General features: G+C 44.6%; 1 protein-coding gene across 2 annotated transcripts in view; it reads left to right on the top strand.

The window, feature by feature from the left end:
- nfkb2 (nuclear factor of kappa light polypeptide gene enhancer in B-cells 2 (p49/p100)) overlaps window positions 1-17,743 on the top strand; it is a 74,296-nt gene that overhangs the window by 37,037 nt on the left and 19,516 nt on the right. Inside the window, exons 10-14 of one of the 2 annotated variants that reach the window (XM_072282383.1) lie at window positions 7,169-7,254; window positions 12,540-12,678; window positions 13,275-13,400; window positions 13,802-14,005; window positions 15,968-16,109. In XM_072282383.1, coding sequence (XP_072138484.1) covers window positions 7,169-7,254; window positions 12,540-12,678; window positions 13,275-13,400; window positions 13,802-14,005; window positions 15,968-16,109 — 697 coding nt within the window. The remainder of the gene's footprint in view (window positions 1-7,168; window positions 7,255-12,539; window positions 12,679-13,274; window positions 13,401-13,801; window positions 14,006-15,967; window positions 16,110-17,743) is intronic. The other variant, XM_072282384.1, reaches the window with a different exon arrangement.

The raw sequence follows: 17,743 nt of genomic DNA, 5'->3' as shown, positions 1-17,743 counted from the left end.
TTTTGGTGTCTGTATTTAAGGAAAGATGTATTTGAAGGTAACAAAGGAGATGAGAAACTGTAGATACTGGAATCTGGAGTAATAAAGCAAATGGCTGCAAGAATTCGGCAGCCTGAGCAGTATCTGTGGCGGTAAAGAGATGGTTGATGGTTGGGGTTGTCACCCTACTTGGTAGCAAAGGTTGGCTGTTTTGGGTCCTTCGGGGAGGTCCCATTCTGGTAAAACTCCACAGTGTTTAGAAGATTTAAATGAGTGTGCATGATTCCATTCAGGGAGGAAGTTGGGGGGACCTAAAACTACCTGTTTCTCTGACGTTATTTTGCTTGGAACATGTGGGCATAGTTTCAGAGAAAGGCGTTGCCTGCATTAGTCAAGGCCAGGAAGAATTTGGATTTCTTAAACCCCAGAAAACTGGAGGCCATAGCTATTGCAAAAGATGAACAGATATTTGGAGGGTAGGGAAGCTGGTTATGGTAAAAGAACAGCAACATGGAAGTGAGACAAAGGACAGATCAGCTGTAATTTCAGTGAGTGATGGCTGTCATGAGGCTGAGCAGCTGCCAAGTGTTTAATAACACAAGGTGGGTGCTATGAGTGTTTCACCTAAGCAGGAGAGTATGAAGCTAGAGGATAATCTCAAAGGAGTGAGCCACTTGACACAATTACAGAACAGCTCAAGAACAGCCCTTTGGCCCATAATGTTTGTGCTGACCATAATGCCAAATGAACTAAACGTAATGAATAAACTCTCATCAGGCTTCCAGCCAGGTACAAGTATCAGTTATAACTGACATTTTGATGATAAATTCTGCCATCACCAATGAAGGTGGCAGAGTTTGTCATCGAAATGTCAGGTATAATCAATACCTGTACCCGGCTGAAAGCCTGGGAAGAGTTTATTTGTCATATATGCCGGGAAAGCACTAGATCCCTTGTTTTTCCACAAAAAAAACACTAAGTATATCTACCTGCCATGATCCGTATCCCTCTATTCCCTGCATCAGGATTGATGAAGGGTCCTGGTCCAAAAAGTCAACTGTTTATTCATTTCCATAAATGCTGCCTCACTTGCTGAATTCCCCTGGCATTTTATGTGTTTTGCTTTGGATTTCCGGCATGCACAGGATCTTTAGTACCCTCTCACCTTCAAGCTCTTTCCTCTAATATTTGATATTTCTTTCTGACTATCTACCCTAGTATCTTGTATTCTTGGAGCTACCTTGTCAGGTCTCCCCTCAGCTGCAGGTGATCCAGGGAGAGCAATCCAAGATTGTCCAACCTCTCCTTGTAGCTAATGCTCTCAAATCCTGGTGAACCTCTTATGCACCTTCTCCAAAGAACTTCACGTGCTTCCTGTAATGCAACAACCAGAACTGCACACAACACTCCAGATGTGGCTGAACCAAAGTTTTATACAGTGACAGCATGACATCCTGACTGCTATACTCAGGGTCCCAATCAAAGAAGAGCAAGTATTCCTTCTTTACTTGTGATGCCACTTCTAAAAGCTATTGACTTGGACGCCAGAGGTATCAAGGCTGTTAAGGGTGCTGCCATTAACTGTAAACTTTTCACTTGCTCTTGACCTCTCACTTGCCCTGATTATGTTCTGTCTGCCGTTTCTCTGCCCATAAATGTGACATTGAACCGTGACAATAGAGCAGCGCCACACAGGAACAGGCCCTTCGGCCCACTGTTGTGCTGAACAAATTAAACTAGTAATTAAACATCTAACTAAACTAATGCTTTCTGCTTACAAAATGTCCACATCCCTCCATTCTCTCCGAACCTCCATCACTCTCAGCAACTCTGTTTACTTTGTGTCACCTGCAAACCAACTAAGCAGCTGTCTACATTTTCATGCAAGTCATTTTTATAAACAAGAGTTCCCAGCACTGTTCCGTCAGAATAATACCCCTTTTCCACAACCATCTTTGGTCTTCAAAGTTCAGAGTGTATTTAGTATCAGAGTCTGTCTGCTGAATACAACCAAGAGATTTGCAGCAGCCATAAAGCAAAGAAAGAGTAGAAACCATTTAAATAAAATCCCACACAACAGGGATTGTCAAGCACCCAATGTGCAGTGGCGGGGGGTGGGGGGGACAAATTGTGCAAACGTTAAAAATGTAAACAAATAATACACGGAACATGAACCACAGAGTCCCCTAAAGTGAGGCACAGCCTCACTTCAATGCTGGAGCAAGTAACCCTCACAGAGTAGTGAACAGCAGTTTGTCGTTTGCCCTCGGCTTGATCCCTTATTATTTTTAACGTGGCTCAGCGCTTAAATCGGCCAACGATAGGTTCGTTTTTCACCCTCGGCCCCAGGTCCCACCGTTTCAATCAGCCCCCTAGTCTTTTCTATAAATGGCTGCTGTAGCCGTACCTGCGTTACCGAGAGTCCAGTTTGCTGAACCCGTCAGGATACCACAAAAATGTCAGGTCATACAGATGGTTCAAGAGCATGACTCTTAAAGGGAAATTACAGACTGTGGTTTACAGTGATTGTAATCCACATTGTAATCCAGAAAAAGTGTAATTAATAGAATAGTTAGTTTTGCTTGCTGCCTGTAAAACATTGCCATGTCTTGCCAGTGCCATCTTTACCAGAAGGCCAAAGGTCATATAATGACTAAACCAAGTCTGAGTCCAATTTACCAACTCTCCATGTTCCTTAATCTCTGGATCAGCCTACGATGAATGTCAAATCTTTTGTTTGATTGCTGTGAATCTTCAGCATTGTCCGACAGAGTGGTGCATGCCGAGCCATCACGCTTCGTCAAGACTTAGAATTTTGGTTAATGAGAGGCTCAAACTTCATGGAGCTGAGGTCAGAAATAATTGGCTATCCTTCAGCACTTAAAAATTCACTTTTCTTCAGCTTATGTCAATTTGTATACAGTTTAAGATAGCACTACTGAAGATGGGTGACAGCTTACTGGTGGTTCATAAAGCAAGAAGTTTATATATACTTTGATAATAAGTGTACTTTGAACTTTGATATCCAATTGAAAGCCATTCTGCTGCATGTTCATCTAATTTCTGTATTTAGATGTTCTGCTACCTGTTTAAGGAGTCAACCACTTCTATTGGAATCATAAATTTTTCTCACTTCACTAATCTTTACCATCTACACATCTCTGATTAGAGCATAATTCATTGTTGAAGTTTTCACCTGTTACTCTCCCTCTGTCATTTATTCATTTTTCTCCAATGCTTATAACCTCCAATATTTAGTTTAGTTTAGATTAGATGAGATTATGAGAACACTCAGTCCTCTTTTATTGTCATTTAGAAATGCATACATGCATTAAGAAATGATACAATGTTTCTCTGGACTGATATCACAGAAAACAGGACAAACCAAAGACTAACACTAACAGAACCACATAATTATAACATATAGTTACAGCAGTGCAAAGCAATACCATAATTTGATGAAGAACAAACCATGGGCACGGTAAAAATAGTCTCAAAGTCCCCGAGTCCCCGATAGTGGCAACAAAAGGGAGAAACTCCCTGCCATTAACCTCCAGGCACCGTCAACTTGCTGATGCCTTGGAAGCAGCCAACTACAGCCGACACTAAGTCCGTCCGTCCGAAAACTTCAAGCCTCCGACCAGCCCCTCCGATACAGCCTCCTGAGCGCCTTCGACCTCACCCCGGTCGCTGAAACAAGCAAAGCCGAGGATTCAGGGCCTTCTGCTCCGGAGATTCCGGTTACCACACATTAGCAGCGGCAGCGAAGCGGGCATTTCAGAAGTTTTCCAGATGTTCCTCCGTACTCTCATGTCTGTCTCCATCAAATCAGAATTGTGCATGGTCCCCTATTTGACAGATTACAGATATCAATCATCGGAGAGGCCGCGCGTGTTGACAGTCGTGGCCCAGTGCCGGACACGTCATGCCCTGCAAGTTGAATTTGTACCTGAGATGCATTATTTTATTCTCCCTGCAGTGAATTTTTATAAATGGGGCCACATTTTAACATTTTGCTCTAATGTTTTATTCAAACATTTGACTATTTTGTGTCTTCTAGCTTTCCCCGGAGCTTGACTTGCTGCATACTATTGCCGACTACTTTTCTACCTTTTGGTCCATTTCAGAACTATTTTTTTGTTGCCTTCTACCTTCCTGACTAGTTTAAAGGTCTTATGGTCATATTCTTATCTCTGTCCATGTGGCTCATTCTGTTTCTGTGCAAGATGTGGCTCAATACTAAGAGAAAGAATGCTACATTTGTCTCACCCTCATTACTGATTTTACTCTGCTTGTTCTCCTTCCCTACCTTACTCCACCCTCAGTCTGCATAGTTCCCATCAAAGCTGTTCCTTCATAAGAAACAAGTAGTTTGTACCTGCTGAACTACATTTTTCCTGTTTTTTTGATTCAGTTTTGAGTATTACCCTCACAGTAACACTAGTCACACAGTCTATTCTCTGTATGCCCCTACCAGCAGTGACTGAGAATGGTGTAAATTGCCCAGTTGTCAAGGCATCACTAGCCTCTACTTCCTTGTTAACTTGCAGCAGGAGGGATCTAAGTGTAGGTCCTGTAAGTAGATCGTTTACTGTCAATACTCAGCTTGCCACACCTGAGACTTCATTCAATCACTTTTGGTCTGTTTAATTCTCAATAATTTTCAACAAGTGCTGGTCACAATTTTAATTTGTCATTGCACAGATTATGTCAAATATTGGGCAAAAAGCAGTTTCTTCATGTTGGCAACAAATTTTATAAAGATGAATTAGTTTTATTTGTCACATGTACATGCAGGAAATGCGTTGTTTGCATCAAATCAAATCAGCGAAGACTGTGCTGGGGGCAGCCCGCAAATGTCATCACACTTCCAGTGCAAACAAAGCATGCCCGCTACTCACTAAACCTAATCATGTGTCTTTGGAATGGGAGGATACCGGAACACCCGGAGGAAACCCATGGGGTGAACATGGAAACTCCTTATAGACGGCAGTAGGAATCAAACCCCGATCTTACAGCTGACATTGCAAAGCACTTGCATTAATCTCTACGCTATTGTGCCACCTCTTTACACCAGGTGTGCTCTGGTTCTGTCCAACTGAGTGAGTTCTCCAGTCCAGAGAATTCAATCTGTGAGCTGTGGATCTGAGTTAAAATCACATTAGAATAGGGCCAATAATTGCACCGAAATGCAATGAGAAACTTGTCTTGCCTACTGTTCATACAGATCCATTCATTGCAACAGTGCATTGAGGTAGTACAAGGTCCAACAATAGCAAATGCAGAATAGTGTTACAGTACGGAGAGTGCATTGCAGGGAGCCGGTAAGGTGCAAGGTCACATCAAGGTAGATTGTGAGGTCAACAGTCCCATCTTATCATACAGGGGAAGCGTACAGTAGTTTTATAACAGTGGGGCAGAAATTCACCTGAGCCTGGTGGTACATGCTTTCATGCTTTTGTATCTTTTGCCGAATGGAAGGGGGGCAATGAGAGAACATCTGGGGTGGGTGCGGCTTTTGATTATGCCAGCTGCACAATAAGTATAGACAGTCCCTGGAGGGGAGGCTGGTTTCTGAGATTATGCTGAGCTGTATCCACCATCCTCCTTGGTTTCTTGCAGTTAGACCATAAGGCATAGGAGTAGAATTTGGACGTTTATCCTATCGAGTCTGCTCTGCCACTTCATCATGGCTAATCCATTTCGCTTTTAACTCCATTCTCCTGCCTTCTCGTCACCTTGCATGCCCTGACTTATCAAGAATCTATCAACCTCTGCTTTTAATACACCTAACGACTTGACCTCCACGGCCACCTGTGGCAACAAATTCCACAGATTCACCGTCCTCTGGCTGAAGAGATTCCCTCTCATCTACAGTCTAAATGGACGTCCTGCCATTCTGAAGCTGTGTCTAGTCCTAGACTCCCCCACTATAGTATATATCCTCTCCACATCCGCTCTATCTAGGTCTTTCATAGTTCAATAGGTCTCAATGAGATGCCCCCGACATTCTTCTAAATTTCAGTGAGTACAGGCCGAGAGCCATCAAAACCTTCTTGTACCTGGAATTTCAGGCCCAAAGTTTACGACCTTTTATTCCCGGAATCATTTTCATGAACATCTTTGAACCCTCTCCAATGTCAGCACATCCTTCCTTAGATAAGTGGCCTAAAACTGTTCACGATTCTCCAAGTGAGGCCTCACCAGTGCTTTTTAAAGCCTCAGCATTACATCCTTGTCTTTATATTGTAGTCCTCTTGAAATGGATGCTAACATTGCATTTCCTTCCTCACCACTGATTCAATCTTGCGCAAGCTCTCCCAAATACCCTTGCACCTCAGATTTTTGAATTTTCTCCCTACGTAGAAAATAGTTTACGCTTTTGTTCTTTCTACCAAAGTGCATGACCACACACTTCCTGACTGCATATTCAATTTCTTTGCCTATTGTCCTAATCTGTCCTTTTGAAAACTCTCCGCTTCCTCAACAGTTCCTGCCCTTCCACCTATCTTCATGTTGTCCACAAAGCTATCAATTCTTTCATCCAAATCATTGGCCTAGAATGTAAAAGGAACCTCTCCCAACACCAATCCATGCGGAACACAACTAGTCACTGGCAGCCAATCAGAAAAGGCTCCCTTTATTCCCCACTTTGCCTCCTGCCAATCTGCTAATGCTCTATCCATGCTAGTATCTTTCCTAGGTTCTTATCTTGCTAAGCAGCCTCATGTGTGGCACCGTGTCAAAGGCCTTCTGAAAATCCAAGTACACAACATCCACCAATTCTCCTTTGTCTATCCTGCTTATTATTTCTTCAAAGATTTCCAACAGATTTATCAGTTTTTTTTTGAGCAAAAGGAATAAAAGTTTGGCATGGACTAGATGGACTGAAGGGCCTGTTTCTATGCTGTAAGACTCCCTTACTATATTATTTCCATGTGATAGCTGATGATTCCTCCCCATAGTCCTGTTTTCCTTCACTTTCTCCCATGACAAGAGAGAAGTGAAACCAAATTCCATGCCATCCAAGTGACAAGAAGGATGGCGGTTCTTCAGCTGGTCTGGGAACGGAAAAGTGAGCAGAGAATTCTCCCCTTGGTTGTTCATGGTAGGGGTTGGGATCATTTGAAGGGCAGCAGGTGTGCGTCAATCTCCAATGGAGGAAGTAGCAGCTCTTGTTGCTTTGCAGATGACATCCAGATCCGTTTCTATGAGGATGACGAAAATGGCTGGGAAGCATATGGAGATTTTGGTCCCACGGATGTTCATAGACAGGTAAACAATTGTTATTTGACTCCATTTACACATACATTGGGTATGTGTGTGGTTCTGCCCTGTCGTACCCACAAATGTAAATGTAAACAACCAACATCACTGAGTCGTAGAACTGGAAGGAAACCATTGGTGGTGTTGTGATGTCACTTTGAAAGGGTTTTGATTCCCGTTCTGGAGCTCACTCTCCACAACTCTAACTTCTACATCATTGATTTGAACTCCTCTAGTTCCACCATTCCTTTTGCGTTCCAGATCACCATTAGTATAAAAATGTATTCACCAATTCCATCTGATACACTTGCCAAGGCTCTTAATTTCTTTGATTAATTTTTTGGACTGTGGGCGTCCTATGGTTTCTAGCTCCTGAGATTGGAAATGTTCGGTATGATCACCTTTCATTTAATTAAACTTAAGAGTAAATGGTCAGTGTGATCATTTTTAATTGAACAATGAGCTTACCTTCCCAATATTCAGTCTGGTGAAACAACAATGTAAAATGCTCAGAGTTCAGCTAGCCATGCAGCAGCTGTGGAGAGAGAAGCCATTCAAAGTTGCAGGTCAGCGACCCTCCCTCAGTTTTGGTGATGCCTGGCTAAATCGATACATCGGTGGCTGGTGTGGAAAGTCACGGAGATCCCCCGGACATCAAGACCTTACAAAGTCTCTACGTTTAACAACGTGTAATTAGGAGCAGGAACATACTGCTTTGTTTCTTGAGCCCGCCCCACTAGTGAATAAGACCACGACTGATCTGATTACAACCTCAACTCCATATTCACATCCACCCCAATAATCTGTGCCAATTAATTAAACACAGTACACCTATGCTTTCAAAAAATTCACAGCCTCTACTTTTTTTTTTGAGAAGGAGAGTTTCAAAGAGTGTCTCATTACAGCCTTGAGTCTTCCCGCCAAGGATCTTATGTTTCCACTTGTCAAAACCCTCAAGTCGAGTTTCCTCTCACCTCTCCAGACTCTAGCAGGTACACGCCTGTCCTGTCTAATCATATTGCAACACCAGCTACTCTAAGTATTGGTCACGTAAAGTAACACTTACAAAACGCTGTTAAGCAGCATCTATGGAGAGGAGTTTTGATGTTTCAGGCTGGGACTCTTCATCAGGAAGGGGACTTGCTAAGTTCCTGCAGCGGTGGATGGAACTGAACCATAACCATGAGATTCTGCAGATGCTGGAGATACTCGGCAGGTCAGGCAGTATCACTGCGAGGAATAATCAGTCGACATTTCGGGCAAAGGCTGATCATCAGTCTTGATAAACGGTGAGAGTCTGAAACACCGACTGTTTATTCCTCTCCATAGATGCTGCCTGACCTGTTGAGTTCTTCAGCATTTTTTGTGTGTTACTCTGGATTTCCAGCATCTGCAGAGTCTCTTGTAAACCTCTGTAATGCCCAGACAGTACTGTACATTGTTGTTATCACCAGTCCTTTGGAACTGATTGACATTCATTGAAATTGGTGGGTCTTCAGTTAAGTGTGGCCCCATTCTGGACACTGAAGGAAAGGGCTACTTGGTTACAGAGGTGATTGCCAAAAGGCCCTGCTGTCCCAATAAGAGTACCTGATGACCATCGTGTGCCTGCGACCTGTATGTGGATTTTTGGTGCATCCCCTGAATCCTGTCTGCATACTCTTTGCAGCTCACATTGTGTCATCAGTAAACAATTCTACAGATGCTGCCTGGCTTACTGAATGTTTCCAACTATCTTTGTTCTTTAGTTTAGATTTGTAGCTCTGTAGCTCTTTGATTTTCCTTTGCCCCTAGTCTCCTCAATTGATGTGTGTCACTGAATCTCGGCATTGATCCATGTGGAGTTCTACTGGTAACAGTCATCTTAAGTTTGACCCATTCATTTCCCACTGCTTTCTGCTTATTAATCAGTCCATAATCCATATTGGCATAAAATGCCTAATATTGTACATATCTTGTTCCATGTAAACCACTTGGAACTGCCTTGTGTTTGACAAGTGTTATGCAAATAAATTTGCATGTTTGCTACTGTGCAGTCTTAAGTAGCACACACAAACTGCTGGAGGATCTCGCCAGATCAGGCAGTATCTATGGAGGGAAGTGAACAGTCAGTATTTTTGGAGGAAAATGAACAGTCAATATTTAAGGCTGAGATTGCTCATCTAAACTACCTTTCACTTTAATTTTGTTTTGATATCCTGTGATACCTTAATGAAGACCTTCTGAAAGTCCAAACATAGCAACCAGTTCAACTTTGTTTATTCTACTCGTTATAACCTGAAGTAATTTCAACAGAATTGTGAAATATGATTAACAATTTGACTCTACCAACTCCTATCCTTATTTTCTAAGTTCCCTGTTATGCAGCATTGTGCAAAAGTCTTGGGCACTTTAGCTATATATATGTGCCTCAGACTTCTTACACAATACTGTATTTCCTTATTAATGAAAGTCCAGCATCATCCCTGCTCAAGATGTCAGATAATCTAATCTGTTTTCTCTCCCTCCTTGAATAGTATGGTTACATTTGCTATGTTTCAGTCTATGGGGACCACTCTGGGGCCAATGGAAAAAGACAACCATAGACACCATCTTCAGTTTTGTAGGAGTCAACACAATGGAAATTCATTCCTCTAGCATTCTCCTAATCTATTTCTGCAATATTTTAAAATTCATGCTGATTCCTTTGAGCTTCTCCTTCATTCTGAATCTATGGTTCTCCATTATTTGTGGGAGGTTTTTTGTCCTCTGAATTTCTCCATCTTTTCCTTATTCCCCAGCGTAACTTCTCCTGTATCTCTGTAAGGAAATATCATCTTTTTGAATTGGGATGAGAGGGAAAATAAATTCATTTATTTATTTTTAATCGAGCAAAGACTTAATCAGCTGAAAATATGATCGACTCATCCACCCCCACAACTTGCTTTAAAGGTCAAGTCAAGCCCTATTATTTGATTTGCTGGTTTAGAGACATGGGTGCCAGGCCCTTCTTCCTTCCAAACCACTAGTGCCAGTGTCCTATGAATTGAAACCCATTTGCCCACACATCAATCCCTGAACCACATGTTTAATTCACTGCCCCTGTTGCCAGTCCTTGTGTGGTTCAGGTAAGAGTCCAGGCATTTACCTTTGTGGCTCTGCAGCTGCTCACAGTCCCTCAGCAGAATGTTCCTCTTCGTCTTGTACGTGTTCCACCTTCTCCAGTTCCGAGGTGCAGTCCCTGCCCTCTGGTCTGAGGCAGGTATCGCAGCCCTGGAACCTCTCACTTGTGGCTGCAGACAATCCCTACGATTCCATCCACTGAGTCGTAGAGCAATAGTATGGATACAGTCCCTCCAGCCCAAATGGTTCATGTCAACCGTGCTGCCCACCCATCTAGTCCCAATTTCCTGTGTTTTCTTGGCCCATTTCCCTCAATCCTGTACATATCTATCCAAGCGTTCTCACCAATACATTTCTTTTCACTGCCCTTGCTTGAATACTCCCTGTAAGTGCTCACTCTCCCTGCAGGCTCCATGTGAACTGGTCTGTTGGATCGTACAAGGTCCAAGATTCCTTGGACCCTCCCTTCTGAATCCCGTACCTAGCTCTATCAGTCAGCCCCTCCTGACCCTCCTGACCCATCCTGCAGTGTAAGGGTCCAGCATCAACTTTGAACTGAAGGTCCTCTCGAACTATAGACATCAGCTGTAGATGTCACAGTGAACTCAGGTGGAGGTCAAATCCCACAGACCCCAGCTGTCATCCCACCTGAAAACACTTATTTCAGATACCTTGATTAACTAACTTAATTCTGACACAATTGCCCTTACAGTCTACACTTGGAGAAAGGTAACATGTGATAGGAGGGTGGAAATGGGTGAGCCCAACAGAGAGATTCCTAGCTAACAGTGCTAGAGTCACCTGCCTTCAATAGAACAGTGATGGTTAATTAACCACAAAATGAGAGCCTAAATCTCTTCTACCTCGCTCTATTTTAAAATGACAAAATTAAGGGAAGTTAGTGGTTAAAGATTTCAAAATTAAAATAAATTCAGGGAAGTCCACAGTTTGTGAGCAGCTGAGGTATAATTAGTCATTTTAGAAAAGTTTAACTTTCTTATTGCCTCCCTCAGTTCATGAGGGAAAGGATAACATCTGTTCTTTAAGTCTTCCCAGCTGATTTAATATCATTTTTCCAGTTTAATTTAGCAATGTAGCCAGAACTGAATACTCCAAAGTACAGCCTCATCGGTGTCCTGTAAAACCGTTCCAGCCTCTATGCTCAGTGCACTGCCTGAAGGCCAACATGCCTAAAGCCTTCCTCACTACCCTGTCTACCTGTGACTCCACTTTGAGGGAGCTATTTTTCAGAACTCCAAGTTCCCTCTGTTCCACAACACTCTCCAGAGCCCTCACTGTGAAAGTACTACATTTATGCAACACCTCATGAGAAGGCCTTGGTGGGTAGGATTAAGGAAAACCCCAAGGCATTCTACAAGTATATGAAGAGCAAGAGGATGAGCTGTGTGAGAATAGGACCAGTCAGGTGCGATAGTTGAAACGTGTGTATGGAGGTAGTGAAGGTACTTAATGAGTACTTTGCTTCACTATTCACCAGGGAAAAAGACCTTGGCAATTGTGGGGATGACTTGCTGAAACGCTTGAGCATATAGACATTGAGAAAGAGGATGTGCTGGAGCTTTTGATTTTTTTTTTGCAAACTTTAAATAAAGGCACAGCATTTGTTACTCTCCAGTCTACACTGCAAATATCTCAATCAAGGCTCCCACAATTTCTTATCTGGTCTCTCACTGTGTCCTTGGATGTACCTAGTCAGGCCCTTGAGATTTGCCTTTAAGGGATGAAGGTAGATATCCAGTACCACCTCTACTATAATGTAAGCTATTCTACGAGACCACCCATTAACTATCTCAAGTCCCAAAGTCTTTCTGTCTGTATCAATAGTAAAATCAGACAAACACTCACTGTGGATCTCTCCCATCTCCTGCAGCTCTACACAGTGATGTCCTCTGTACTGTGGGTGGTAACAAGGTGGTTTTGGGATATGTTATTTTTTGTTATTCGACCAGCAGCAGTCTCTTCAGCAGTGCGGCTGGACTGAATCTGTGAGGCGATGTGCCAGAGTGGGATTTAAACCTACCACCTGACAGATGAGAGGGGTACCCCTGATCATGACAATTAGGTTATTAGATGCCGCTACCTCTGCAGTGCACCCCCAGCTGTTGCCCATTCAGTGTAGGTGCCCGGCACTCCTCTGACTTGTTTATGTGTAATCTCTTGCATTTTCTCAGTTTGCTATAGTGTTCCGGACTCCCCGCTACTGGAACATTTCTATCGAAAGACCAATCACAGTCTTTGTTCAGCTGAAGAGGAGGAAAGACGGGGAGACGAGTGAAGCCAAAGCCTTCACGTATTGCCCCAGAGTGGAAGGTAAGCCTTTGGAGCTGACACGAAGCAACGGTGGGTGAGTGGTGCTGAGCTGCTTGATGGGTTCAGTGATCAAAATCTGAGCCAAGCGGCTGAGAGAAATGGAGAGCTTGCGCTCAAAGCGGCCTCTGGCAACCAGAAACACTTTGAGAAGAGTAGCCAATGGTTGGTTCACTCGGTACTTGGGGCAGTGGAGCATGTTGTCAGTGGGACTGGTGTGGTGTGCTGTGCTGAGCTGACCCTAACATTGTCTGGTGGACTGAGGTCAGGGTGGGATGATTTCATGCAATGCCCGAGGACGCACTCGTACGAGATGCTGTAGTGGTGAGGAGCCACATGACCAGCTCTCCCCACACGTATGCTGCTAGATTCGAAAATGGCTAATCGTTCTGGCGTTTGTCTTCATGTCAGCACTTTCCCCTGTGTATCACTCCCAGTCTAATCCCACCCTCTCTCCCTGTACCCTCTCTTCTCCCTAAATCAGTGTTTGTTTCCTTACTCGATAGCTGGAGGGATACGTTGTGGCTTAATTTATTTCTCTGCACTGAGTTCCCAGCTTTTGCAAGTCACAATTCATGTCACTCATTCTCCCTCTGTAGACAGGGAAGAAGTGAACCGGAAAAGGATGAAGAGGCTTCCACACTTCTCCGATCACTTTGGAGGTCCATCAGGAGGGTCTCCAGGAATCGGGGGAGGAGGAGGAGCAGGTGGTGGAGGAGGTGGTGGTAAGGCCTGGGTTTTATTCTTCATCCTTAAAGAATGTGGTGTTTACCATAGGCTTTGGAGAGAGGCCAGTGATTGACTCCCATGATATGGGGTAGGGAAGGGGTTGGGCAAGCCTTGTTTGGGCATGGATCATTGCAGAGGTGGTCTTGAGGGTGTGGTGAGCCACAGGGGGGACATTTATGAAGCCGGTCCTGATGGGTATGTGGGGGGTGGGGGGGCAGAATTTTGGCAGTGCTTTCCCAAGAAGGTGGGTGTGGTGGTGACGTGGAGGAGGGAGGCATTCCTGGGTACGTTGGCATGTGATCTTGGTGAAGATCTCCACCTTTTGGAAGCTGGACTACCCAAACTCTCTGACAGACCAGGAGTAAAGATTCTCAGGACCATTGTTGTTTTCTTTCAGGTTTTAACTATTTAAACTACTCGAATACTTTCGGAAACCCACTCTGGGCGAACCAGCAGGGGATGCAGCACACGGGGGGAGCACAGGGAGGAATGGAGCTCGCTGTGGAACAGAATCCTTCACCCCAGTCAATGGAGGTTTCCAGCAGAGGCCCACAGGAAGTCGAACAGCTCAGTGAGCAGCAGGCCCCTCTCTCTCACTCCGGTAGGTGATCAGAGTTCAGGACAGCCACAGCAGTGTGCTGAGTGTTAACAGTGTGGTAACCGTGTACAAGATGTCAGGTGTGAGAAAGGTGGTTCCAAATCTCAGATATTCCAGTGTGCTAATCATTGAGCCACAGAGCTTTGTTGATAACAGCTTCAGTGAATGTATGTAGTGAAGTTGTGGAATGAATGAAGATTCCACCTCCGTCAACATGAAGGTAATTTTTGCAAAGGAAGGAATTAATATGAATATACCTCAATGTGAATGAGGTGGGATTTGGTATTCCATGGATTTGACATAGAACTCCAAAGTGGAATGATGCATCAGATAAAACCTGTGACCGCCATTAACGTAAGGGCCCCTGTAGCCTCAAACGTGTCTCCTCAGTGGGCAGTGTGGAAACCCTGCCTTGGCTGGGAGTCGCACCAAATTCAAAGGAGGACTGTCGTTGGAAATCAATCATCTCAGGCTCGTGTGGAATGTCCTGAAACCAGCCATCTTCAGCTGCTTCATACGGACCTTCCCTAGAACTAAGGTGGAAGGGATGGTGGTTCCTGATGATTACAGAGTGTGTACAAGTAGTAAAGGCATTGTCATTGAATCCCCAGAGTCTGCACCTTGCCACATAACTGCTCTGCAAATCAAGGATGGCTGAGGGCTCAAATGTAACCAGTACACCGGTAAGCAGAGGCTTTCTGTTCACTGCGTCAAATCCCAGAATTTCCCACTGAGTAGCATCCTCCAGTGCAAGGTGCCAGCTTACTCTCACACCTAGAGAGCACCAGGACTTGGGCAGTAAATGCAGGCTTCCCACAGTGCAGGGACTGCACAAACATTCAAAGTGCACACATTTTACTGCATGACTCACTGTACACTCGGCTACAGGGCATCGAGCGGGAGGGTGACCAGCCGGAGGCCCTAGTCCACATGGGTGCCCGTAAGGTGGTAGAAGAGAGCTTGAGTGCCTCAAGCAGATAACTCTGGAGCTGAGGAGGCGACTAAACAATAGGAGGCAAAGGAAGCCGTGTCCTGGTGACTCCCAGTTAGAGTAGACACAGAAACAAGAAGAGAGATGGAAGCATTGCTGAGGGGTGGGGCAGGGCAGTGAGGTTTGGATCTATTTGGTATTGCGACTAGTGTTGGGAGAGGTGAGACCCGCACGGGGTGGGTAGGTTGTATCTGAACGGGGTTGGGTCAGTTAATCTGGGAGTTGGTGAGTGTTGGGAGGGTTTAACCGAGCTGGGGAGGGAGGAAGAGATAAAAGATATGAAATTAATGATTAATCAGTTGAATCAGTAAAACTGTGATGTTGACCTGGGATGTTTTTGCTCCATAATTGTTGTCATTGCACATGTTGGATATCCTTTTGTGCCATTGACTGCTCACAGGGCCACACATGTTACCTTTGTCAGACTCTGTGTCAGTCAGCCTCTGGAACGGGAACTTAAAACAGCAGCAATTGCAAAGTTAGTAATGAGGCAGGCAAGTGTTGATTTCAGGATCCAATGGAACGAAGTGTCACCGATTCACTAATTACAGCCTCCTCACAGTCTCTGGATTACAGCACACCTGCATGGTGAAATTGCCTTCCATGTGTTGAGCTGCACTGGTGAAGGTGAAGGGTTCGAGCTAAGGATTCACTTTGGTGCCCATTCTGCCTCTCACAGAAACTGCTACTTTTAAACGCAAAGATGACAAAAGCAAAAATGTATTTTGATGTGAGCACGTGGGGAAATGGGGGCGGCGGTTTTGATATGTGGATCATGTACAGGCAGATGGGATTAGTTTAAATTGGCCTCAGGGTCAGCACAGCAACAACTCTCTGGCTCACCATGTTGGTGCTGACCCTATGTTCTGAGTTCTAACTGAAAGCTGGTAATGTTGTGAATTGCAACTGGAACCCTGGATCCCTTTACTCACAGCTTTACTCACTCACTCACTCACTCTTCCCTCGCCTTGCAGAGCAATTGTTTGGTCTGAAAGCGCTGCAGATCACCGAGAGGACGGCCCGTGCTTTACTAGACTACGCCATCACGGCGGATGTGCGCATGCTGCTAGCTGTGCAGAGACATCTGACTGCTATTCAGGATGAAAATGGAGACACGTAAGCATTGCTTTGTAGAGAATTGGTGTTCCTTAACTGTGGTAATGCCTTTCCAGTAATCTGGATGCAGAGCAACTCCAATAATCTGGACTTTGGCATAGTACTGGATCATTGGATTTTCTGAGCTATGGGATATTATTTCTGGTAATATCTCAATATATTTTCTTTTCACCATTTCCCTGCATTTATTACTAGTGTTATAATTTATTTATTAGTGTAATAAATGTTCCAGTCATCCTTGTAAATTAAAAGCAGTGGGACATACGCAAACACTCCAGATCCAGTTCCAATTGCAGTTTGACCCATGTCATACAGTGGAGCAGGTCCATTGCGAGCATCAATATACAGAGGGATCCTGGGATCCATAGCTCCCAGAGAATGGCACCACAAGTGGATAGATGGGTAAATAAAATGTATAACATGCAGCCTTTATTGGTCGAGGTCCTGAGTATAAAAGGTGTTACATCATGTTGCAGCTGTATAGAAAAATTTTGGTTGTCCCACTTTTGGAATGTTGTGTTGAGCTCACTCCGAAGATTGTCAAGGCTGTGGAGAGAGCACAGACGAGGTTCACCAGGATATGGATGCTCCGGAGAGAGTACAGACAAGGTTCACCAGGATATGGAGGCTCCGGAGAGAGTACAGACGAGGTTCACCGGGATGTGGAGTCTCTGGAGAGAGTGCAGACGAGGTTCACCGGGATGTGGAGGCTCCAGAGAGAGTGCAGACAATGTTCACTGGGATGTGGAGACTCCGGAGAGAGTGCAGACGAGTTTCACCAGGATGTGGAGGCTCCGGAGAGAGTACAGACGAGGTTCACCGGGATGTAGTTTCTGGAGAGAGTGCAGACGAGGTTCACTGGGATGTGGAGGCTCCGGAGAGAGTGCAGACGATGTTCACTGGGATGTTGTCTGGATTAGAGGGTAGTAACAATAAAGAGTGGTTGGACAAAATTGGCTTCTCTGGATCTGAGCAGAAAGCTAATAGAGGAGTATAAAATTGCGAGAAGTATGTTTAGGGTAAATCCTTCTCCCAGGGTGGAAGAGTCAAATACAAGAGGGCATAGCTTCAAGATGAGGGTGGGGGGAAAGTTTAAAGGAGATGTGTGAGAATTTTATTTGCACAGAGAGGAAGCAGACATGATAACATTTCAGAGGCACATAAACAGGCAGGGAATGGAGGGATGTGGACCATGTGCAGACTGTTGGGATTGGTTTAATTTGGCATCATTAGTTGGCACAGACGTGCGCTGAAAGGCCTTCTGTGTAGTACGGTTCCATGTATCCACCTCCTGCTGTTATGGATCCTGATCCCAGCTCCAGCCGCACATTCCACTCCCTCTGAATCCACTGCCCACACTTCAAACTAACGAGTGAGCGATTGCCGAACTGGCAGGATTACCAAACAATCGGAAGCCAGGTTAATGGAGTTGGGTTGCATCTGGATTCTTGGATACCGTTCTGGTCACCACACTGCAGCAAGACGGGATCTCTGGATTGAAGGATATAAAGTGACAAGAGGCATAGAGAGGGTAGATAGTCTGTTTCCTCCCATTGGCAGGGCTGTCAAAAACAAGAGGACCTTGCCCTTGGGTTAGAGGAAGGAGTTTTAAAAGGGACTTGAGAGTAAGTTTT

This window comes from Mobula birostris, chromosome 18, assembly GCF_030028105.1.
Source record: "Mobula birostris isolate sMobBir1 chromosome 18, sMobBir1.hap1, whole genome shotgun sequence".
Taxonomy (NCBI): domain Eukaryota; kingdom Metazoa; phylum Chordata; class Chondrichthyes; order Myliobatiformes; family Myliobatidae; genus Mobula; species Mobula birostris.
The sequence above is the reverse complement of the archived record's forward strand: the minus strand, read 5'-3'. Positions and strand labels throughout refer to the sequence as shown.